This window comes from Wyeomyia smithii, chromosome 3 (genome assembly GCF_029784165.1).
Source record: "Wyeomyia smithii strain HCP4-BCI-WySm-NY-G18 chromosome 3, ASM2978416v1, whole genome shotgun sequence".
Taxonomy (NCBI): Eukaryota; Metazoa; Arthropoda; class Insecta; order Diptera; family Culicidae; genus Wyeomyia; species Wyeomyia smithii.
In genome coordinates, this window is record NC_073696.1 from 41,083,116 (window position 1) to 41,109,292 (window position 26,177).

Below are 26,177 nucleotides of genomic sequence, written 5' to 3' on the forward strand. Positions count from 1 at the left end.
CGCAAAAAATATATATATATTCTTTAGTAATTCCTGATGTAATTGCAAGCAGTGTTCATTGATTTACCTTTACGTTTGTTTTAAATTTCTCAAATTTTAAAAACATTTAAACTTTTTTTTTAATTTTGTTTTGTTTTTTCTTATTTTTTCTTATTTTTTCCTATTCTTGAAATCATTTTTATTTGGGTATTATAATTTTTTTTCATTTTCGAATCTTTCAAAAAAATTCGAAATTTCCAATTTTTTTTTAATTTATTTTTTATTTTTTGCTCCTTTGGTTCAAAGTTCATAAAATATTTCCACAGGCCATTTTTATGGCATTGGGTGTTATGGTGATATACCCTTAAATGGTCCTTCTGGAGTTCCAATGCAGCTTCTAGTGGCCATAGGAAAAAATTAAATAAATCAATGTCAAATACTATAAATTTCCGTTTTCGGCAAAACAATTTAAAATTTCACCTGTTATATACGGACCATATATACGACAGTGCGCTGCTCAAAGTTAAAGTCAAGTACGCGTTAAATTTAAATCACCCATTAGTGACAGAACTTTCACCCATTTTTGAAAAAGTGGCACAACTTTTGATTGAGTGAATTTTTCACCAGCAATCAATTAGTCTCTTGATAAATTTTTAATTAATTCTCAAAAATTTTGCGTTTTGTGAGATATAGTTCTAGGGAAACTGCATTTAATCACGCATGCTTCATTTGAAAAAAATTACAGTCGCTTTTTACGCGGGGGATACGAACCGCATTAAAAACGCGTAAATTCCGGAATCCGCGTAAAAACGCGTTAATTCCGGAATCCGAGTAAAGAAATCCCGGAATCAGCGTAAGAAAAAAATACCGCGTGAATTCCGGTATTAGCGTAAAAAAACCGCGTAAATTCCGGAATCCGCGTAAAAATAGCCGCTTAAAAAAACACATATAAAGCGACTTTTATGTACACGGAAAACAGATACCTTATTGCATCAAATTTCAAACACTTAAGCTATGATGTAACTTCGAAAGATGAATTTTCTCGTCGATCTTAAAGGTTGAACATGTTGGTTATGTTATTGCTGTTGCAATTAAGTGCTATTTATATAAATACAAACAACTTTTGTTTATGAAATTACCGAGAACTTAAAACTCGGCTTTGATTCAAATTCCATTCTAATTCAAATTCAATATAACCACTAAGGGATAGATAGGCAAACCGTCTCAACACTGACTGTCACTTTTTTCAACGCCTGCTGGTTCTCTGGAAGTGGACATTCCAAGGAACGAAATGGTATATGGCAATCATATTTTTGATTACTCTAGCTATAATAATGTGATTTTCATACTAAAGTGTTCGAAGTTTGAGTTTGTCACTTTTTTCAACGCCTGCTGGTTCTCTGGAAGTGAACATTCCAAGGAACGAAATGGTATATGGCAATCATATTTTTGATTACTCTAGCTATAACAATGTGATTTTCATACTAAAGTGTTCGAAGTTTGAATCAAAACGGTACTTTGCGTGTAAACAAACAGAAAAAAAAGACAAGAAAACCTCGCGGAGGAATTCCATCGTCACAAAATCATTGAGTGTGCCAAAAACGGAACATGCCAAAAACGAAACATGTCAAAACATACTGTATCATCCAACATGGGTCGAATACCATCCAATCCGCGGTCCGGGATAGCTCTGGAGAAACAGCCAAAATTGACCAGCTACTACCTCATATGAGTACTTTCGGAATCGGGATAATGCCCAGAGACCTCTAAACGAGGTTGAAGTTGATTTTGGTCTCTGAGCTTCATCGTAATTCCGGAAATACTCATATTGGGTGGTATTCGGCCATTTCTGCATTCTTTTTTTAAGACCGGAGTCACTATTTCAAAATGACCGCTACGAGTTTCCAGATTTTTGGATATCATTCTGTTTCCGATAGTACACATATGAGATTGTATTTGGTCATATTTGGCTGTTTTCCGAAAGTCGGGAGTATTCTTAAATTTCAAAATGGCGTTTGGAGTTGACTGCTGTGTGATATTTCGCCAACCTTGGTTCTCTTCGAGACACCGGAAGCCGCCATTTTGGAATCTAAAAAAAATGGTCGGAGTTGAATTACACCGGACCAAGTTACATTTTGATCATTCCGATAAAAACGTTGCTGCTCTGAGAATTTCAATATTTTTGCGCAATTTTGATATTATAACTTAATGTTACTCTTTAACTACTGTGACGTAACAGTTCAAAAAAAGAATTGTTATGAGTTTAATAAACAAAGGTTTGTAATTGATTAAACTAGTACACTCTGATTGAACCAAAGAAGAATCACTAATGATTTCGTCCATTATCACTGAACAATTGAAAAAATAATTGAAGTCAATTGCTGTTCGAACAGTCACAAAGTTTTAAATCTTCATTATTAGCTTATGCGACAACAAAAGCATTGAAAATAATTTGAATAAACTGTCCGAGTAGAAATCATTTGAAAAACATTGGCCGGGTTCAAGATGATATCTGTCGCTTTTGTAATATGAAAAGCGAAACATCGGAACATATGCTGTGCAGTTGTAGCGCATTATTTAAACGCAGATCAAGGTTTCTTGGCAGTGGCTGTTTACAGCCCAAAGAGATTTGGTCTTTTAATCCTGGGAAGGTGATTGGCTTACATATATATTACTCATCTGCCACTTCGATTTTATCGCCGACCATGCTTATATGAACTGTAATCCCGACATTTCCGAATGATTTGCGGAAGAGTGAAGATTTGATCCATAGTAGCGCGTGCTTGAATAAAACCCGCTTGATACTGCCCTGCGAAGCCTTCCATCCATTTCTCCAGTAAACTCTTTCTCTCAAATCTTGTAGATTGATCAGCGAAGTGCCGTTGCTAGTGTTTTTTTATCATGTTCAGAGTTCTGTCAGCGGTGTGACCTTTCTTGCTGTTTTTTAAAAACCCAATTTTTCGTTTGATCTTTAGGGTAACGGGAACTGAGACACTGCTATCATCTTTAAACTCTCCAAGTTCTTCGAGATCTCTGTCTTCGTGCTGGTACGTCTTTTCCACAGAGTCGTAAGGGGCCATCCACATACCACGTGGACAGATTTTTAAAGATTTTGACCCCCCCCCCCTTCCCCCTCCGTGGACAACTGCCCATATAATTTCTAAAAAAAATTGTATGGACCGTGGACATTAGCCAACGGCACCAATTATATCTGATGACTTAAAAACTAAAAAGCTTTTCATCCTCGCTGCCGACTACGAGCTGAAATTAAGTCTAACTTAAAACTAACATGGATTGAAAAATCAGTGTTTTGTTGTTAAATTGGCGTCTGATGATCTTCGAATGACCATGAATATACAGTATGTATGGTATGTTCTGCTGAGCCACGATGTCATGAGCTGGGACAGGGGCTTGTAATCTTCAGGTCCTGGAGGTATTGTGCGGAGTCTAGTTGCTGGTTATGGTTCGTTGTTGTTGTTCGCTAGCGTGCGATATTGTTTAAAACTAAAATGGAGGTATTGTGCGGAGTCTAATTGCTGGTTCTGTGCTTGAGGTTAAAACGTAATCTTGTCGTTTTGTTGGGTGTAGGCGGAGGGGAACGGGCCTAGATTGGAGCATGAGTGGATTTTAGGAAAAGAAACATGTCGGGTAGGTCACAGCTCGCCAAGACATCATGAAGAGGAACAGCTGGTTACCCTCGGCTTGAAGGGAATCTATTAATTTAGATCTGGCGTCACGGTGTACAAGACATGACCAAACAACATGCTCTATGTCATGATAACATTCACCACAGGCACAGATACCACTTTCCCCGAGACCAACATGACGGAGATGCGCGTCAAATCTGTAGTGATTGGACATAAGCCAAGACATCACGCAAATGAAATCTCGACCTACATCCAACCTCTTGAACCAGGGGTTCGTCGATACCTTGGGTGTAATGGAATGTAATCATTTTCCCAGTTCCCCTCTGGTCCAAGAATTTCGCCAACTGATAATCGTATTCTGACGTACAAGTGCAAAAAAATCATTAAAGGCAATTGGTCTTTCATAAAGATCGCCGTTTATTGCATCCACCATATACGAGATACGGTGAACATGGTAGCTTGTGTACCACTAGTGTCTAATTCAAAAAGCTTTTTTTTGTGTGAAATAAAGTGCTATAGGTGATCTAGTGCTAGTGATCCGACGGCCAAATTGGATATCTTAACGGATAAGTAGAAGTGTCTTTGCATGCTTTTGATTTATTCTGTTTTTTATTGATTTAATTTGTGCCAGCGCCGACCACCGCGTCTATATCACATAGACGCTACGGCTGCTGATTGAAATTTCATTGTTGTTTTTTTCATTGTTCGCTGCCATTAGCCTCTGCCGTTGCTGCTGGACGATACCAGCGTATTTGTCTGCAGCGGCGTCTGCTTGTTTGTATCGGAATAATGGATTGTGCGAAATGTGGCAATACCATTCGCATTAGCGATGATCCTGTTATTTGCGTTGGTAAATGCAAGTCTCGATTCCATAGAGTTTGCACACCACTGACAAAAATAGCAGCGAAAGTCGTAAATGATAATGATAATATTGTGTTTAAATGTGTATCATGTCTATCAGCCCAAGATGACGGCGGAAACATTGATGCTTTGAGTGGTGAGCTGACCAAGATTATGGGTGTATTGTCATCTATGTCTCAGTCGCTTACCGATAACCAAAGCAAAATTGAATCAAAGATAAACACGGCAATTTCAAGTGGTATCGAGATGATTTTGAAATCGGTCAGTGACTCTCTGCGTGAGAGTATGGTATGCATTGAAACCAGTGTTGCCAGTAAGCTGAATGATTTCAATAAATATCTTGAAATTAAAGATCGGGAAAATAATGCAGCCTCAATGAACAGAAAGAGAGCACGTAATGAGAGAACGGTTCACTCTGAATCGGACTCAAATCCCAGTAAGAAAATGTTTTTAGCACGCGATGAACTGATTGTGGACGATTCGAGACGCGATGACGAGGTTTTTTGTTGCAACAAACAAACCTACGCGAACGTTTTAGCGGGGTCAACTGGGGCCGTTTTTAAAAAAATTCAAAGAAAAGAGAACCATAAGGCTCGGCCGGTCATTGTGATCAAACCAGTCGAGTCTTCTCAATCTAGTGAAAACACTAGATTATTTTTGAAAGAAAAATTGGATCCAAAAATACACAAAATTAGTAATTTTAGGAACGGAAAGAATGGCTCGATTATTGCTGAGTGTGCAACAGGGGATAGTGTTGAGGTTGTGAAAAAAGATATAGAGAGCAATCTAGGTGAAAGTATAGTGCTGTTATTCCCACAATTCCGAAACCAAAGTTGAAAATTGTGGGAATGAGTGATCGGTATTCCTCTGAAGACTTCATTGACCTGTTGAAAAGTCAAAATGACATCAACGTCAATGAAGTAAAAGTTATTGCGGAGTACGAAAATACTCGCTTCAAATATAATAAATATAATGTGGGTATTCATGTCGAGCTCGTAAACAAATACCCAGCCGTAAAAATACTCTCCTCCATTGATGAGTAATGGAAGATACACAGTTTACGGCTGGGTATTCGTATACGAGCTCGATGTGAAGACCCCTAATGTAATTGTTAAAGTTGACAAGGATACTTATAACGCCTTGATGAGTGCTGGAAAAGTAAGCAATGGGTGGGATAAGTGTCCTGTACAAGAGGCCATTAATGTTTTGCGTTGTTTCAAATGTGGAGAATTTGGCCATAAAAGCACGGAGTGTGTTTATCCCGAAACATGTTCCAAATGTAGCGGGCAACACAAGACATCTGATTGCTCTTCAACTGAATTTAACTGCGTGAATTGTTTAAAGTTAAATAAAGAATTGAAAATGAATTTGGACGTTAAACATCCAGCTTCTAGTTCACAGTGTCCGGTTTATCGGAGACTGTTCGAAAAAAGAAAAAGCAACATGTTTTTTAGTAAATAGCAGCTAAAAGAATCGCAATGTGAGAGGAAGTTAGAAATATTATATCTGAATATTGCTGGTTTATCTACAAATTATGTTGCTTTGCGGCATCTTGTAAAAACAAAACGTCCAATGTTAGTATTTAGAACCGAAACTCATATAGTAGATGCTGATGCATTTGATCAGTATAGTTTTCCGGGATACAAAGTTGTTTTTGCCTTTCGCATTCCAGACATACTGGTGGGGTTGCTATTTACGCCAAGGAATCAGTAACATTCAACATTCTATCAAACGAATCTGTTGAAAACAATTGGTTCCTTGGAATTTCAGTTGAATGAGGCATGACGATTGGAAACTTCGGACTTTTATATCACTCCCCTAGTTCAAGTAACCAGCGTTTTTTAGAAATATTAGATAACTGGTGGGATAACTTCGTTGATTTAAACAAATTAAATGTCATTGCTGGTGATTTCAATATTGATTGGTTAAATGACCCAAATTCGAATCAATTGAAGCAGTTAGCTAACTTTTACAATTTAACACAAACGGTTTCAGAATTTACGAGAATTTCCAGACATTCGCGTACATTAATTGATCACGTGTTTGCCAATTTTGACAACGTTCATTCTGTTACAGAGGCCGATTGTAAAATTTCAGACCATGAGACAATTTGTATTTTGATAAAGAATGATCGAAACCGTGATGAAAAGGTAAAAATTAAGTGCTGGAATAGATATTCAAAGCAGGCATTGTCTCAGTTTGTTTTGAGAAGCTTGGATTTTCTCCCAATAACTGGTGATTTGAATAATAAAGCAGCTGTTCTCACCAATACGCTGAAAGAGTGTACCAGTAGTCTAGTTTTTGAAAAATACATTGAATCGGATGTTTCGAACAGCTGGTACTCTTTGGATCTTTTACGTTTAAAATGTAAAAGAGATAAAAAGTACAAACAATTTTGCCGAAGTAACGATAACAATGATTGGAATAGGTACACTGTCGCGCGTAATTTATATTCACGCGCCTTGAAAAAGGCCCGTCGTGAATATATACAGAGGAAGATCGATCAACATCAAAATAACAGCAAAGAGTTATGGAAAATATTAAAAACATTAATGAAAAATAAAGATCGTTTTCCGCAATCCATAACATTTGACGGTTTGAGAGAACAATCAGCGCGAGTAATAGCAGAGAAATTCAACAATTATTTCGTTGATAGTGTTCAATCGATCAATCAAAGCATTGGTTTGGTCAATGAACCGGACGAGATAATACAGCCGATCAATAATAACTGTAGCTTTGATGGTTTTCATCCTATTACTTTTGCAGAGTTGAAAGATATTTGTTTTTCTTTGGAAAGATCGGCTGTTTTCGACAATGTCAACGCAAAAGTAATACAAGATTGCTTTTATGTTATTGGACACGACCTGCTGGACCTTGTTAATGAATCATTACAAACGGGGCACGTGCCTGAGGTTTGGGAGGAATCTCTTGTGGTTCCTATCCCCAAGATTACTGGGACGAATAAAGCCGAAGAGTTCCGTCCCATTAACATGTTGCACACATTATAGAAAATATTAGAACTTGTTGTAAAAGGCCAGCTGATGAATTATTTATATAGTAATAACTTGCTAATCCCAGAGCAATCAGGTTATCGAGAGGGTCACTCTTGTGAGTCTGCTTTGAATCTGGTGTTAGCAAAATGGAAAGAAAAAATCGAGGCTAAAGAAACTATTTTGCGGTGTTTTTGGATCTAAAACGCGCTTTTGAAACAATTTCTAGGTCCTTATTGTTACAAACATTGGAGCGCTTTGGTATCGTAGGGACAGCATACAAATGGTTTGAAAGCTATTTGTGTGCTAGAACTCAGAAGACTCGTTTTAACGATTTTGATTCGGATTCCATTGCTAATACACTTGGTGTACCGCAAGGAAGTGTTCTAGGGCCCATTTTATTCATTATTTACATTAATGACATGAAGCGAGTTTTACGGTTCTGTGATATTAATTTATTCGCTGATGACACTGTTCTGTTCATTGCAGCGAAGCATCCGCTTGATGTTGTAGCACTTCTAAACCAAGATTTACATTATCTAGCGAATTGGTTAAAATTTAAGCAACTAAAGGTCAACATTAGTAAGATAAAGTACTTGATAATTTCTTCAGCCAACTCCAGACTAGACGTAAATATTGAAATTGATGGTGCGACGATTAATCGCGTAAATGAAATAAAGTATCTTGGAGTAATTATTGATGACAGATTAACTTTTAAGTCTCACATTGATAATTTCATCAAAAAAATGGCCAGAAAATACGGTGTCTTGTGCCGGTTAAAGGATGAATTGACTATTAGAAGTAAAATTCAGTTGTACAAGTCAATTATTTCACCACATATAGATTTCTGCTCATCCATTTTATTCCTGGCAAACAATACGCAAATATTGAGATTGCAACGTTTACAAAATAGAATTATGCGATTAATATGAAAATGTAATAGATACACTTCCTCGAGTTTTATGCTGGACGCATTGCGATGGCTTTCTGTGAAGCAAAGAGTATATTTTTTGACAATGGTGTTTCTATATAACATTTTTAATAATATGTTGCCTCGATATTTGTGTGACCGGATTGATAGAGGAAGAGATTTGCACAGGTACAACACTAGAAACGCGGAAGATGCCAGAACACCAAATTTTCTTTTTGGAAGATCACAGAACTCTCTGTTGTACAAAGGAATAAACTTTTTCAATTCGATGCCCAGGCAAGTAAAACGTGCAGCAACAATGGCAGAGTTTAAACGGCTTTGTATTTCGCACATAAATTCTGTTTTGTAGACAGCATAGATTTTTTGTAAATTTATAAAGAAGATTGTAAAATTGAAATTATTTTTTTTTTTTTAATTTATTTGGTACATTAAGTTATTATGTTCATTGATGATGATGGATTTTTTGTTTGAATATAGTTATATAATATTAAATAGTAGAGTAAAAAAAAGAGTCGGCTACACATGTTAGAGTCACGCGCGCGGAGACTGACATAGACAATCTTGATATGAGTACATCAGGTTTAAACCCCTGAAATGGAAACAAAAAGCATATCGGGTTGACAAATTGCTTTTTGGCTTGTAATATTTTCTAAATTATTTTACTTTCTTTTTAACAATTCATCTGTTTTCACAATTTAAAATAGGGTTTGGAGCGAAAGCTGAAAAGGCTTGAGTTTGCCTGTGATCTGTAGAGCTCGTTATCGAGAACTATAGTATCATTGGATCTCTCTCGTAGTTTTAGATCGTTATCTAGAACCAATTCTGATTAGTGCACGCTCTTAAACATTAGGTTCAATTCCTAATCAAGTCCAGATAATTTTCGAGTTGGAAACGTTCTGGATGAGCCTTGGATTGGAAATCCGTCAAACTTTTTTTTTTTAATTATTGGTATTCATTTGAAGGGTTACTATGTCTGAAATTAATAACCAGTCCGTTATTTGTTTGCCAACTGGTTACATTGCATGTTTTCAAAAATATCTCATATAGATAAATCGTCCAGCTGAAACCGATGTAGGGGTATGAGGTGGGACCATCACCTTAGGCAAAGAGTCCGCTTTCTCATTGTCCGATATCGAGCAGTGAGAAGGGACCCACACTAAGGTAATCTGAGTAGATTTTTCGGATAAAGAACTCAAGTGTTCCCGTATTTCCCCCAGGACATACGGAGAGTGCTTAACATCTTTCATCGACCGGAGAGCCTCAATAGAACTGACTGTCCGTAAAGATGAAATAATGGTCCGTGCGCATTTTTTCGATAATCCCTAGGGTGTACTAAAAATCCATTGGAACATAGTTGTCTATTTTGTAAACTAGTGATAGAACAATTTCAACGACCTACGTTCTTTGTTTTGAGAAAACTGTGACTGCATTGACTCTGTTAATATTAGTTCTGCACTACTAGCTCGCTTGTCAATAAAACTTTAAGATTGCGAGATCGCGGTTATTGTATCGTTACTAAGTCTGTTCCAAAGTTTAGTCTAATCTTTTCTAGCAATTTGGAAAATCTGTACTTGTCTGTACTTTTCACAGGGGATACTAGGTACTCCGATTCGTAATTTGACAAAATGTTTATTAGATTTACAATTACGGGACTAGTGCTACGATCCTACTATAGCTCAAAGTTTCAAAACTTACATCGACTGACTTGTTGGGTCAGTATCGAACCTCGAGCCCTAAAGGCAGGCGCCTCGGGGCAGGACACTCACGGTTCAAATTATTTAATAGGAGAGGGGAGTTGCTGTGACGTGACGTACTTCTCCAGGGAGGGAGTTCGTCAATGTGTGACAAAAGACAAGGGGGGAGGGGGAGTAAAATTTAGTCAAAATTTGCGTGACGTATTTTATGGATGTCGCCTTCTGTTGGTTCTCGGTTACCTCACCTTGTGCAGCGGTTGCGGCCTAACCGATGGTCTAGGCATCACTACTCTATCGACCTGGATGTTCGTATACCCGATGATGATCTTGATGCAGAGAGCAGCAGTCGTATGTTGCCTCAAACTGTTCATAGAACGATTTCTGCTCATAGATCGATTCCATTATACAAAAATTCGATACCAGCTCGTTGGTTGCTCCACCACTCTGGTAAAACTGAGCCCTTGCCATAGACTTCCCAACGTCTTGTGTAGCCGAATTTGCGGCCTTCAGGTTGATCGAGCGGCATCTTGGTTCCGGCTCAAATTTAGCGATATGTTTTTTGCTGCCTGTCAAATGTTGGGAGTAATATAGCATGTCAAATGTTCGAAGGTATATTTTCTTGATTGTTCGTAGTGAAATTGTGAAGGTAACACGTTTTAACAACAAACAACACGTTCATCAACCGCCGGAGATAACTCATCAGATGGACTCAAAATGAATGAAAATCAACTCCCGGAGTGATTTCATGAAGATTGTTCGGTTATATTGATTTTTGTGCTAATTTGCTTCATCATCAGAACAGGATTTCGAAGATCCGGATTTACCAGGCACCCTGCCGAGCAATAAAAAAAAATTCAAAGCCTTTCTTTGTTCCATCTACTTTAAACAGTCTGATGATGGAAATTGGTTTAGTCCCACTATTTAGGAGCATTCTATGTATATTTTAAGTAGTAGTATTAAATGGAAACACAACCTATTCTCAATACAGGTCGGACTCGATTATATAGAGACTCGATTATATATTGACTCGATTATATATAATTCGATTATATATAATTTTAGACTCGATTATATATAGCAGCAAAAATTTTTTGTTTAAATTCCAAATTTGACTTATCTAGAGCTAATATGTCGTATGGTGTTTTAGCCGATTAAACTACTGGGAAGGTATAACTTCCCCTAAGACCAATGTCAAATCACCCTCTACTAGAACGTGTGACTTTAGACTTAGAAAAAAAAACTAAAACACCTTGCCGGAGACAACGAAGATTGCGGGTTCGTGTACCGTCTGGAAAAGGGAAATTTTCTCTAAGTCTAAAGTCACACCTTTTATCCTCGTTCATTTTCACATCCTCGCGAACTACATACATTGCCCGCTTTACTAAACTTAAAGCAAATTGTTTTGGGAAGCGAATCATTTTTACCATTTCACCAGATTGAGAAAAAAAAATGTAGAATGATTCACCAACCGTACACTATTTTTTGCGTATTTCAGGAACTGACAAGGTCATGTTCCTAGATGGCCCTTCACAGGCAAGTATAATTAAATACGATGTCCGTTTCGCAAAATTAAACCGAAGCTTATGCTTCAGTTCCGATTCCAATTGAAATACAACACTAGCAATTATAAAATGCACCCAATTTTATAATTGCTAGTGTTGTATACAACACTAGCAATTATAAAATGCACCCAATTTTATAATTGCTAGTGTTGTATTTCAATTGGAATCGGAACTGAAGCAGAAGCTTCGGTTTAATTTTGCGAAACGGACATCGTATTTAATTATACTTGCCTGTGAAGGGCCATCTAGGAACATGACCTTGTCAGTTCCTGAAATACGCAAAAAATAGTGTACGGTTGGTGAATCATTCTACATTTTTTTTTTTTTTTTCTCAATCAATATATAAATATATAAAATGCACCCAAGCAGTGCGTCTTGAACTGTCCTACAGATCAGACGTTTTTTCGGTTGCTTGTGGACTGGTCTTTGACTGCCTATAGCTTCAAAGTTTGTGTTTTGTCAGTGTGTCTTTTAAAGACTACCTGAAAGTTATTTCCCATCAGTCTTTCTCAAGACTACCTACTTTTGAATTTAACATTTGTTTTAACTTTTTTCGTATCACCTGAAATGGCTGGACGGAAAAAGAAACCTCGCATCGCTGCGGGGAGGAAAAGAGAGGCATCTCTTTCTGACACATCGAGTGTCTGTAGTGACAATCCTTTTGATATTTTGCCTGAGCAAGAAGCTGGTGAAATGGAAGTTACCAATAATGAAACTATACAAAATATAAAATCTTTAAAAAAGGAGAAAGTTCCACCTATTGTGGTAACTATTTCTTCTGAATTTAATATATTCAAAAGGGAACTTTCAACGTTTGTTTCTGACGTTAAAGTTACCTATCAAATTGGCCGCTTATTAGCCGACTCAGTAAAGGGTCGTGATCGTCTTGTTCAGTATTTAACTGACAAGATGTACAAATTTTTTACATATGACACCAAGAACGCCAAGCCGTTCAAGGTTGTCTTGAAAGGTCTCACCAACGATCAAACCGTTGATGAGATCAAACTTACTTTAACAGAATTACTTGGCATAGCCCCTACCCAAGTAATTCTAATGAAACAAAAATCACGAGGCGAAAACAGTCAGAGAACTGGAATTTCCCTTGTTAATTATTTAATTCATTTTAACCGCAATGAGGTTAACAACTTAAATTTTTTTGAAAAAGCACATGCTTTGTATAATGTGCGTGTAAAGTGGGAAATTTATAGGAAGTATGGCGGAGGTGAAAAGCATATCACCCAATGCCGTACTTGCCAACGTTATGGCCATGGTTCCAAATTCTGTAACATGGACCAAAAATGTCTTAATTGTGGAGACTCTTCTCACAAAAAGGACACATGTCCTGTGAAAGAGAGTAAAAATTTTCGCTGTGCGAATTGTAACGGCAACCATATGTCAAATTTTTATCAATGCCCAGTCCGTTTAGCAATTGTTAAGGCAAGGCAAGGTAAACAAAATTTAATTTCTCAATTAAAACCAACTTCAAAACAAAATTCTCCAAGCGTACCAGTGACGCATAGTTTACCTACTCCTTTGCATACCCGTTTAACTTATGCACAGGTTACAGGTAGTTCGAACATTATACCGCCTAGTGTTGGTAGTTCGAAAATGACCGTTAATATGGGTAAGCAAAACACGCTAGAAAATAATTGTACACCTATTACTCCAGCTAATATTGCTGCCGAAAATATTTTTTCTAATGTCAACTGCCTGGGGCCTATTACGGCAGGTAAACTTTCTTTTTTGCAACAAGCAATGTTCGATCTTATGAACGCCATGTTGCAGGCAAAATCAATGTTTGAAGCCATTCAAATAGGCACAAATTTTACTATTAAAATTGTTTCTAATTTAAAATTTAGCAATGATTTTAAATAAAACAATTAAAATATTAAATTGGAATGCTCGCTCATTGAAGGCCAATGAGAATGAGCTTTTTAATTTTTTAACAGTAAATAATGTGCATATTGCAATTATTACTGAAACATTTTTGAAACCTAACATAAAATTAAAATATGATCCCAATTACGTGGTTCATAGATATGATAGGATTCAGGGTTCCGGCGGTGGAGTTGCAATTGTTATTCATCGCCGAATCAAACATCGTGCTCTTCCCCATCTTGAGACGAAAGTTATTGAAACTTTGGGAATTGAAGTTCAAACTGAACTTGGGATTTTATTTATTGCCGCAGCATATTTACCATTTCAATGCACACGCGAGCTCAAAAATTATTTTAAAGGTGATTTACAAAAACTCACCAGAAATCGTTCGAAATTTTTCATAATCGGCGATTTTAACGCTAAACATCGTTCATGGAATAATTCTCAAAGTAATTCCAATGGCAAAATTTTATTCAATGATTGTTCTTCAGGATACTATTCTATTTTGTCTCCGAATAGTCCTACATGCTTTTCTTCTGTAAGAAACCCTTCAACAATTGATTTGGTGCTGACAGATCAAAGTCATGTATGTAGTGATTTGATCACACATGCTGACTTTGATTCTGACCAGCTTCCAATAACTTTTTCTTTATCACATGAATCAGTTTTAAACCCTATGAGCTCTGTTTTTAATTATAACAAAGCTAATTGGGAAAGATACAAAACTCATATTGAGAGAAATTTCAATAATGAGCTTGATTTGCAAAACGAAGTGAATATTGATTCCGCTTTGGAAGCATTAAAATGTGCAATTGTTGATGCCAGGAATTATTCTGTTCCAAAGGCTCAAGTGAAATTTGATTCACCAATAATTGACGAAAATCTCCAACTTCTAATTCGTTTGAAAAATGTCCGCAGACGTCAATATCAACGTTCTCGTGACCCTGTTTTTAAAACTATTTATAAAGATTTACAGAAAGAGATTAAACATAGATTTACTCTTCTGAGAAATCAAAATTTTGAGACTAAAGTTGAAAAATTGAAACCTTATTCAAAACCATTTTGGAAGCTGTCGAAGATTCTTAAGAAACCTTCAAAGCCTATTCCAGTTTTAAAAGATGGTGAACGTTTTCTTGTATCCAATGAACAAAAGGCTCAAAGACTTGCACAGCAGTTTGAGAGTGTTCATAACTCAAATTTGAATTTTGTGAGTCCAATTGAAAATGAAGTCACTCGTCAATTTGATTTAATTTCTTCCCAGAATTTTTTACCTGCAGAAATAATTGAAACTAACTTGAATGAGATTAAATCAATTATTAAAAATTTCAAAAATATGAAAGCACCTGGTGACGATGGAATCTTTAATATACTAATCAAACATCTCCCTGAGAGCACAATGGATTTTTTAGTGAAAATTTTCAATTGCTGCTTCAAAATTGCATATTTTCCCAAATTATGGAAAAATGCAAAAATTACTCCCATTTTAAAACCGGATAAGAACCCAGCTGAAGTTTCAAGTTATCGACCAATCAGTTTGCTTTCTTCAATAAGTAAACTGTTTGAGAGAGTTATTCTTAACAGAATGATGTCACACATCAACGAAAATTCAATTTTTGCAAATGAACAGTTTGGATTTCGCCATGGGCATTCCACAACTCATCAATTGCTCAGAGTTACTAATATGATACGAGCTAACAAATCTGAAGGTTATTCCACTGGAGCTGCTCTTTTAGACATAGAAAAAGCATTCGACAGTGTTTGGCATAAAGGTTTGATTGCGAAATTGCAAACTTTTAATTTTCCAATTTTCCTAATCAAAATATTAAAAAATTATCTTACTGATTGAACTCTGCAGGTTGTCTATCAGAATTCAAAATCTGATAGATTTCCTGTCAGAGCAGGTGTGCCTCAAGGTTCAGTCTTGGGTCCAGTCCTGTACAACATATTCACTTCAGATCTTCCTGATTTGCCTCCAGGATGCACAAAGTCATTGTTCTGCGATGACACAAGCATTTCCGTAAAAGGAAAAAGTCTTCGTGTCATATGCAGTCGATTGCAGAAAAGTTTAGATATTTTTTCTTCCTACTTGCAAAAGTGGAAAATCTCTCCCAATGCTTCTAAAACTCAAATGATAATTTTTCCGCATAAGCCTAGGGCTTCTTTCCTCAAGCCAAACAATAATCACGTTGTCAAGATGAATGGGGTTATTTTAAGTTGGTCCGACAAGGTTAAGTACTTGGGACTAATTTATGATAAAAAACTTATTTTCAAAGAGCACATTGAGAGTATACAAGCCAAGTGCATCAAATATACGAGATGTTTATATCCTCTCATTAAGAGGAATTCTAAACTTTGTTTAAAGAACAAACTTTTGATTTACAAACAAATTTTTAGACCAGCAATGCTTTATGCTGTACCGATCTGGTCAAGTTGCTGTTCAACAAGGAAGAAAACGCTCCAAAGGATTCAGAATAAAATTCTGAAAATGATTTTGAAGCGTCCTCCTTGGTTTGGTACACTCGAATTACATAGACTTACTGGTGTTGAACCATTAGAAGCTATGTCAAATAAAATTATTAACAATTTTCGACAAAAATCGTTGCAATCCTCAATTGCTACGATAAGCTCTCTTTATAGCCAATAAGTTAGCAATTAAGTTAGTTGTAAGTTTACTTCCCCTTTTCTGACAAGTAGGTTTAAATCCCTACGAATGATAAGTCCTAATTGCGAAAGCAAACAAATCCTAACAATTAAAATTACAAATTTCTAACAGTGTTGAGAAGTCACCATTTGTGATTGGACACACATACTCATTATTTACTAATATTTATCATAAATACTTAAGCTACTAACAAATCCCCCCTTAAAAAAAAAAAAAAAAAAAATGCACCCAAAATACACTCACTTGACAGCACCGTCAGCAGGAAGATGTAGTCGGAAAAGGATATCAATCCGTACGATCCAAGCTTGTAGAATATGCTATCGTTGTCCAGCTGCAAATCGAGTCGAGTTGATACGCTCTACGGAGGCGTTGGCGGCAGGCAGCAGGTAGTCGAACCAAACGAAGAAACAGGCAAAAAAAGTAACATACACAAATCATTAGGGCCCGATGCTACGATCGGTTGCTAGTATTAAAAAGTGTCGGTTGGAAGGGTGGCTATCGTGGGGCGGCTATTGTGGGCAAGGGTGAAAAATAGAAACAGAGCAGATTGTGGCTTTTGGAATACATACTAAGTTGCAGCGGAAACAGAACAAGTACAGCACCAGCCAGGGGTAAAAGTGGGCAAGAGAAATGATAAAACTATCTATATACACAGCAGGCCTACAGACAGGGTTGAAAAGGCGTTTTTTCTTCTATGAAAGCGAACTTCTTTGCTTCGTTTTGTCACAGGATGAAAAACGGAAACAAGAGTAACAAATGGTACACGAAATTGTTGTTACTGCTGCTCGTGCACAAAATAGCTGAAGGTAGGTAAAGGAACATCGAATAAAAATATGCACAGATAACTTCAAATATACAATATGACATTATATGAACACTAGATGTTTTTATCATAACATCAAATGTTCATCATTGATTGAATAAGCGGTCAAAGTGATTGAGATTTGAGAACGCTACGTGAAAAATGAAAAAAACTGAACTCATATGTATATAATTTTGAAACAAAAAGTGCTGTAATATTAGCCTACATAAAAATGCATCAACGTGCATGCTTTTAGATCGATGTCAAACCTTCGGTGCGCCCAAAAATAAGAGATTGATACTAAATGTTAAAGCAGCAGTCCAAGACGGAAAAAAATAAAATAACCCAGTAAAATGCTTTCAATAGTTAAAATGCAAAAACTGTCTCATATTCGAAGAATATGGGACACTTAAACTGAACAAACAATAAGTTTATAGCGTTAGATCGAAATGTGTTAACATCGCATTGTCCAAGTGCTTATGCATGCACACTGATTTAATATTATAGCAATATATTTTCAGCGACTTTTAGGCTCAAACACATACACACACAACCAAGCCCAATTCTTAGTAAGACGAATAACGAAAAGAGTGAAAATATTAGCCAAATGTGAAACAGCTGAAAGAACAATACAAAACATGACTTTACTGGTGTGACTTTTAATACCTCTTCAATACTCTGAAAGTACACAAGTGAGTTTGGATTTTTGATTTAGTGTTAGAAGCATAGATTTGGTTTAGAGTATTCCATTATTTTTTCGATACAAATTATGAAACAAGAAAGGAAAGTTGAAAGTAGAGACAAAATGTTAAAATCATGAAGTTTAGCTTACGTCGTATTAAAATGGTTTTCGATTAGCAATGTAAATAAACTTTAATTATTTGTTTTCGTTAATTTTTAAGGGAACAAAATCTGTAAACGAAGAAGAGATCGGAAGAATGGATCGCAAAAAATTACCAATTTGCAAACAAAACCAACGACGACACAATTATCGAAACAAAAATCAATTAAAAAGAATGCTACATCTATCAAGACATTGCGTGATATAACTGTTAGCTAGAAAAAAAAGGACTTTTAGAGCAAACAAGGTGGTGTAACTGTTTCCGGAGAACAAAATTGAAGTGTTTTCAAAAAACAAGAGCAAACCGAGTCAAACCCAGAGCGGACTCTGGTACACCAGAACGGAGTGTGAAACTGAAAGTGTTCTAATCAAATGTACCTAAGTGGGGTGATTACCTAAGATGCTGCTATTTACACGGAACTAAACGAATTGCATAACTTACCCTGGCATCGTAGCGTTTGTACTGATCCAATCCAAGCCCTAAAGCGGGATGATCCGAAAACGAGAATAAAAATAGCATGTTATTAATACGAAATTATAAACTGAATATGAAAGAAACAAAACTAATCAGTAAACTAACTCTGCGTTATCCAAATATTGCCAACCAATTAATCTAATATGCGTCTATGCTATATAGTAGGTTAGTAAATGGTATCACAACTAAGAAATGGAAACAGGAGAAACAACAATAGCGTGGAAATTGGCATACATAAAAAAGAACGGAAGCATATTTGATACAGAGGAACCATAGCCACTAATACCCTCTGGTTGTTTCATCCCCGGTGTCATACTAGTGAGGAAGTCGATCGGCGTCATAAAGACTTCGACGCTTTCGCCAGCACTTTGCGGCGCCTGAATGGTGGCGAAGTAGCGGAACACCTTGTCCGGAGTTGAGTACTGTCGGATGCGATTTTCGTACTCGATGATCTGTTCAAACAGGGGGAAAGATGATGAGCTATGATATAGTTGCAGTGAGAGAGAAACCGTGTGTTTCGAAACCACGTATTCATACCTAGGGAACTAATTCGGTGTTGCAAAATGCTCATATGTGACAAAATAGATGATGGATGATTGCGGTTTGCGTATGTATGTAAACAATCAGAACAAAGCTAACATTTTAGAATTCTTGGGAAAAATATGTGTATAATATTCAATTCTTCTATTACTTGTAATTGTTTCTCGACACTAACAAAAACCCAAATTTCAAATCGTATTGATATGATTGAAAAAAAACGAAACGTAATTTGAAAATTTCACATCCAAATATAGAGTTTTAAAACCATAATTCATTGAATAAAATGCCTAAATGAAAGTGATTTAGAGTAATTTCAAACTACTGTTAGAAAACAACTATTAGCAATATGCTCCTCAAAGATTTCCAAATTTTGCGAATCAAAAGCCGTTTTACACATTAGTATATGTGAACATGGTTGTTAGACTCAAGCGTATATGATTGTTATCAAATAGTTATTACTTGTAGCATATTGAATTCCGTTTAAAACCAAACCTTAAGCTCAAACATCTTTTAAATGTCCATTTGTCCAATCAACAGGCGTAAATATTATGATTCTTCTAAATATTAATCCGATGGTGTTACATTGCTAGCGAAAATGAACAATCAACCCGATGCGCTGGTTTGCACTACCATAGCGCAAAATATAGGTAGGTTATCATTTGTTTACTTAAGAAAATTTAAAAGCAAAGTTTACCATCCGGTTGCTTCAGTCCCGGCGTAATGGCTCGCAGAAAGTCGTACGGTGTCATATAAACCGTGGACGACTCGCCATGGATCAGCTTCACAGTGGCGAAATAGCGGAAAATCTTGTCCGGCGTTGAGAAGGATCGCATGCGGTTTTCGTACTCTATTATCTTTGCGGATTAAGTTGTTTTGTTTTATCAGCAATCAGGGTGTTTGCGTGCGTATGATTAGGCGTTCGGGCACGTATGAGGCGCGTGTATGTGTGATGTAGAATGCGTAACAAAACATGTACATGAAATTAAAAGAGTATCAAATTGCTTTTAAAACTGAAACGAACGTGTATTGCGCAAGAAAAATAAAACACTTTAAATTGGATACCTGCTCGATTCAACATGATTAGAGTAGTTCAATTTCAACTAGTACAAGAAAAGTTTACCTTGCGGTCCCGAAAGCCAATCTTCTCTTTCCTAGCTTTCTTTTTGGCCTGAGCTTCCTCATCATCTTCCGAATCCTCGTCATCCTGTTCCAATTCGCTAGAATTATTTCTACCAACATGCACCCCAGCGTCTGCATCCACCTTAGGCCAGTCTAAAGCTTTACCCAACCTAAAGTTATAACAGTTCATCATTTTTCACTCATTCATATGTACTAATTTCTTGTACTTACTTCTTCCAATCTAAACAAGCTCCGAACATTGCCGTTACCAAAACAGCACCAAAAATTGTAGTAAACAGTGCTTCTTTTTCCGGTTTATGGCCAAAATTTTTGTACCCTCTTTCTCCATTATGACTTCTCTTCTGACGACTGTCATTGTTATCAAGCCGGGCGCGGAAGGTAAGAACTGATCCGTTATTGCTACTGGTTGCATACCTTGCTAGATTGCTTCCATTTCCGGAAAACAATCCTCTTGTAGCATTCTCTCGTAGCAAAACTCCACTTTTACTTAAAAACAACCATTTGACTCTTCCCGATTCGCAAAGTCTCACCAGAGACATTTCGCGAATTCTTTGCCAAGTTTAAACAAAGGGAAATTAGTTATCAATAGAACACTAATGTATCGTATTTACTATACCTCTTGAAGGATTGACCAGCTGCACCGAGAAGGTCAATTAAGGAAATAAAAGATTTCAATTATACGCACTGCACCCAACAGCAACTTATTTTTGGATCGATCATCCGCAAAGAAAATAGAATCACAGCCGGAGAACATACACGGAAAACAAAATCTACCCAACCGGAGGGTACAAACTACCTGAAATGATGTAAACCTCATACAACTCATGTGTTGGGTAGTTTTGCAATGCGAACGCTGAGTCATTTCAACCTAATTGATTTTACACAAGCTTTTACTCAATGAGGGTGTTTTGACGAAAATTCAACATTGAGTAGTTTGAACCCAATATTGGATGAAAAATCAAACTGGTTGAAAAATTCATAACACGCGTGATGAAATTAAATTCGCGGAAGTGGCAGAGATTTCTCTGATATTGGTAGTTTTGGTTTTAAGTTGGTGATTTTAAGTGACGAACGTGCTTCTGTTCTTCTGTTTTTAAATAATAACCGTCAATTGAAAAGAAGATTAATATTGGATTGTGAGAATGGAGCTAGAAACGGAGGCGCTTAAAGGGGAAATTAATGATGCCAGTTACCCAAAATTAGAAGGTACTTGAGAAAGTTTTGAGATAGATTTTATAGATTCTTTTTCAATTATCCGCATTTTTACCTAATATTAATTCAATCGAATGAAATTAACTGAAATCTACCCAAAGCATAGTTTAGAAGATTGAACTAAACTTTGGGCATTTTTGACGTATTATTGCTCTTAAAGCTATATACCTGCTATTGAATCAATCCGCAACTACTCAAAATTGGCTTCCTGCACGGAACGACCCGTTGAGTTAAATCGACATGAAAATGGGTACTTTTCGTTTTCCGTGTACTATAGTGTTTATAATATATACAGGTGCGGCAGAACAAGGTTTCATTTATAGCGAATTTCTTTATTCCACTGTGTGCGGGCAAACTGCCGAGGAATAATGAAACGTCCAACGCCTTTTAAGACGCAAGTAAGAAAGAGATGCCAGATAATTGTTCACGAACTTAGCACGTGCGATGGTGGGTTGAAGCTGATGAATTTTACAGTACGCTTCGGGCAGCACGGCAGGTCAAAACTGGGCAAAATGGTCAAAATTGAGCGAATAAAGATGGGTTTTGACCAAGGGGCTCGTGTGGCTGTCAAACTTCATATATTTTCCATCTACCACTCATTGATTCTGGTACCAGCGTTTCTGGTACCCACCTAATATATAATACATATATTAAATTTACGTTTTAAAAATATTTCCGAAACCCAATCGGAGCTTGAGTGAATAAAAACCTGGATAAAACCGTCAAATATCAGAAAAAAATACTAGAAGGTTTTGGGAATAAACTGTTTGACTGGAGGAATCCAGTTTAAACTGGAACATTGACAACCCTGGATTTAGGATTTGTATAAACTTGGCAACACAAATGCTGCCAGATATATTTTTCTTTTGATAAAATCCAGCTTTCCACGAGCGGTAATGGCGGATGGATTTGACATTTCGTATAGGTTGTCAAACTGCTAGTTTATTGGATATTTCCATTAAACTGAAATTAGTTAGATGGATTTGACACATAATGGAGGTTGTCATACCACTAGTTCAATGGATTTTTCCATTGAACTAGTATTATTATATGTCAAATCCATCCAAAAAGTACTGGGGTGGCATTGCGCAGCTCGATTCGAACGATTTTTGCTATTTTCGAGTAGGTCTCATACTGACAGTTATGCTTCAAACTTAAAAGGAGCTGTCATTGTCATTTGTCCTGCGGCTTATCTAACCCGCAAAGTCGAAAAAAATACGAAAAAATTATTTAGTTTTGTTCCAGTTGCTCGAAACGAAATGCGCAATGTCACCCCTGGTTCAATGGAAATATCCAATGAACTATATTTTGACAACCTACATCAAATGTCAAATCCATCCGCCATTACCGCTCGTGGAAAGCTGGATATTATCAACAAACCGTTGCCATCGTCTGCTTGCACGTTAGTTCATTTTTACTCTAAGTTTAGTAATTTAGGCCGTTACAAATTTTATTTTCATTTTATGTCAAACCCAACCCCCCCCTCCCCCTTCAAAAATCTTGAATATTGGAAGGGGTAGAAAAAAAATGCTCATACCGTTTTATTTATTTTATTTGCAGTGGTGGGCACCATTCCGCAAATTCGCTAATTAGCGACGTTAAAATTCAGTTAGCGATTTAGCGATTTCACTAATTTTTGAGCTGGTTAGCGAAACTGTTAGCGTCGCTAAAATTTTGTAGAAAAGCGACAATAGAAATATTTAGAAAAACTGTGAATTGCTGATCTGCCGCTCATAGCAAGTCCGTCCCATTTGCGTTTTGGTGCTGACGAGAAAACAGCAATTGAAAATCGTAACGCTTTGGGTGAAATTTGGCACTCAAATGCTTTTTCAATCAAGACCATCAACAGAATTTAGTACTGCAATGACAATCTAACACTTTTACATCATAAAACTTGTATAAACACCGAAATTTGACTAAAATTTGTTGAAAATCATAAGCAGGGACTCACATGCGATTACTTTTAGGGTACGTAGGCATAAGTGTACGTAAGCATATTTAGCTTATTTGGTCAATGATTTCGTGAAAATTTGGTGTTTAATCCGTGCATTCTTGGTGAATATCGGCTTAATGAGATGAATAATGAAGCAGTTCCCCTATAACCACACAAACAGACTAACGAGAACGGAAGCAATGTGACGCCAAACCGCACTGTGCCCCTCCTCTTTTGTTTTGGGGTGGCAAACTTGAAACCTGGTGCTCTGCTTGTTTTTTGATGCTGAATTCTGGATGTTTTGCAGTTTTGGCCACCAATCTGGAAGTGCGACACAATTTGTTCAACCGGACATGTTTGACAATTTCATCGCAAGCAACCGCTTCTTATCCCACAGCTTTCCGCACGTGCAGCCGTTTTGTGATAAATTGTTTGTTTGGCACTCGAAACAAAAGCGAGTGTCATTGGGGAGAAGAAAGCCTTTGTTCGAAAATACTCATTCGGTCGTTAGCATTGCGATTGTCGTAATCGAAGCAAAGATAAAGCAACTTTCCGGAAGTCATTCTGCAAAAAGTGTAGCTTCCTCAACATTATGTGAATGGGAACAGAAAGTTGGTCTGGTTTTTTGTCAAGCTACTGCGGTGCAAGCGAAGCACTTTAAAACAAAAACTTGGCAATAAAGTGTTGACGAGTTTTAAACCAGTTGCCGCTTGTGTCATTGCAATTATCTGTTTCGAATATGTTTCCTCCAAAAGCTTCCAGAAACTCGAAATATTTCAATAACATAGTTTGAGATGCATGTTTTTATTCGAATTCCGAATTTATTTCTGTTTTAACGCCGCTAGTGCCTTGCGTTTCGGTTCAGCGGAAGAAAGAAACTGCAAGAGCAGACAAACTCTGCGTCACAGATTTTACTTTATATCTACTCAATTTTGTAGCATTTCTGTAGACTGCGCATTAATATGAATGAATGACACAAAAACTTGAACTAGCTTTTATAGTCAAATAATATTGTTTATATTCAGTGGTGGGCACCTTTCCGCTAATTCGCTAATTAGCGACGCTAAAATTCAGTTAGCGATTTAGCGATTTCGCTAATTTTTGAGCTGGTTAGCGAAACTGTTAGCGTCGCTGAAATTTTGGCCTTCGAAACGCTAATCGCTAATTCGCTAAATTTTGTAGGGAAGCGACAATAGAAATATTTAGAAAAACTGTGAATTGCTGATGGCGTACGTAAATTGCTTCGAAAGATGAACATACTTTACTGCGAAAGTTACTTTTGTCAGTTTTTCAACCTAGAATGGAGTTCCAGTTATCGTCCAAGCCACAGGAGCATTTTGAAGAACAAGCACAAGGTCTAGATTGAATTTTCACCACACCAAGAACTTTGGTAAATTGCAATGCGCTTGAAATTATGACAACTTTGGTTCTACTTTTATGATTCAGATAATAATTGAATTTTTATGAAAACATTCCTAAGAGTATCTATTTTCAATGCAAGCTAAATAACTTTTGTTATTCTTGTAGGTAACTGTTTTCGTTTGTTTAACCAAAACAGATCAAAGTGGTCCAAATCTTACAAAATTCGAGCAATAAATATAGCGATATGACTATTTACATATTAAAAAGTTAGCGATTAGCGAAAGTTCCGATAATGTGGGTTTAGCGTTTGGCGTTTAGCGATTATCGAGCTAAATTTTCCGGTTAGCGACTTAGCGTTTAGCGTCGCTAAATTTTTGGTTAGCGGTGCCCACCACTGTTTATTTGTTTTCCGACAGCATTAATGCTTAATTTAGCAATGAACAAGTCCAGTGACAGAGAGAGTGTCGTCAAAAGGCAAGCGAAATAGATAATTATAATAATACAGTGTTATTTTTCAACATTTATTTGAGTGCAAGTTACAAACGTCATAACTTGCAGACAAACTTTTATCAAAGATATTTCTTTTTTTTCGTCTCGGTGTTATTTATTTTTTGCCACCCCTTTTGCTAAGTTTGATAACCTTGGACATAAAAAGAATTCGAAATATGTATCAGCCTTATCATCAATTTTGCTAGAAGTAAATTTTAAACGTTAACTGGTAATTTTAGTCTCCGTGAACATTGAAAAAATAATGTGGAATTCATAAGACTATTTTTTCTGTATGAAACTGATGCCCACAACCTTTTTTCCTTTTTCTTCGCCGAGGTAAAGTAAAGGCGATAGTAAATTGTTTCGCTATTTTGTCAGCCTTCTTGTCCATGTGAAAAGCTTCACTGTGTATCCGAGAATCGAACAAATAGCATTTCAATTGTCTGAGTTGAAAGAGGCTGCCGGACCCTTTAACGAAACAATGTTAAGAAAGGTATTTTCATTTTACTGAAAGGATTGAGTCATAAGCAAAGCATTGGTACGAATGTTTACCTGTCGAAACTTTACTTTTCTGTTTATTGGATACAAATTTTGCAGCCAATTTATTAGTATACAGGGCAGTTGCGTGGCTTGCGCTACGATCCCGTTGACACTAACAGTCCGTTCCAAACCGGGATTCGGACATACAGCAACTAGCTTGTTAGGTCAGTTTCGTATTTTGAGACCCAAAGGGCTACGCCATGGGCCAAAATTACGCCAAAATTACGTGACAAGTTGGTTGACCTCGAAATCAGCTAGGAGGCAACGCCATGGGGACCATTAAATTTCGAAACAGTATTTTGGAGACAGCACCAAACGGCAGAATTATATCAATACTAACGAAGGCCGAAATTTCAACGGAACGAAACACGGAAGGCCATTTTTTTGTTTTGTGAAAACTATGTTATATTGCATACTTTTTAAGCAACATCAAATAATGGATTTTAACTAGTTTTTTCGTAGAGCATTCTGATTGCAAGCCATATCAATGCGGCTCTGCTGCATAGTCGAGGGCAAGGAATCAAGGCGGCTCTAAAGGCCCAAACACAATGGATACGTTGCGGCTGCGTTTGGGGCAATTTGACAGCTGGCCCATGCATTTTCTGTCAAATTAACGTCAACGCAACGCAAACGTATCCA

At 36.8% G+C, this 26,177-nt stretch overlaps 1 protein-coding gene across 2 annotated transcripts in view; it reads right to left on the reverse strand.

The window, feature by feature from the left end:
- The window catches only part of LOC129726678 (calcium uptake protein 1 homolog, mitochondrial-like), a 42,207-nt gene extending 21,453 nt beyond the window's left edge, over positions 1-20,754 (reverse strand). Inside the window, exons 1-6 of one of the 2 annotated variants that reach the window (XM_055683642.1) lie at positions 20,619-20,754; positions 20,213-20,551; positions 19,983-20,151; positions 18,609-18,774; positions 18,290-18,327; positions 16,448-16,562 (exon numbers count right to left, since the gene is read on the reverse strand). In XM_055683642.1, coding sequence (XP_055539617.1) covers positions 16,448-16,562; positions 18,290-18,327; positions 18,609-18,774; positions 19,983-20,151; positions 20,213-20,541 — 817 coding nt within the window. In that variant the 5' untranslated portion in view covers positions 20,542-20,551; positions 20,619-20,754. Of the gene's footprint in view, positions 1-16,447; positions 16,563-18,289; positions 18,328-18,608; positions 18,775-19,556; positions 19,717-19,982; positions 20,152-20,212; positions 20,552-20,618 lie in introns of both variants that reach the window. The other variant, XM_055683643.1, reaches the window with a different exon arrangement.
- Between the last annotated feature and the right edge of the window lie 5,423 nt (positions 20,755-26,177).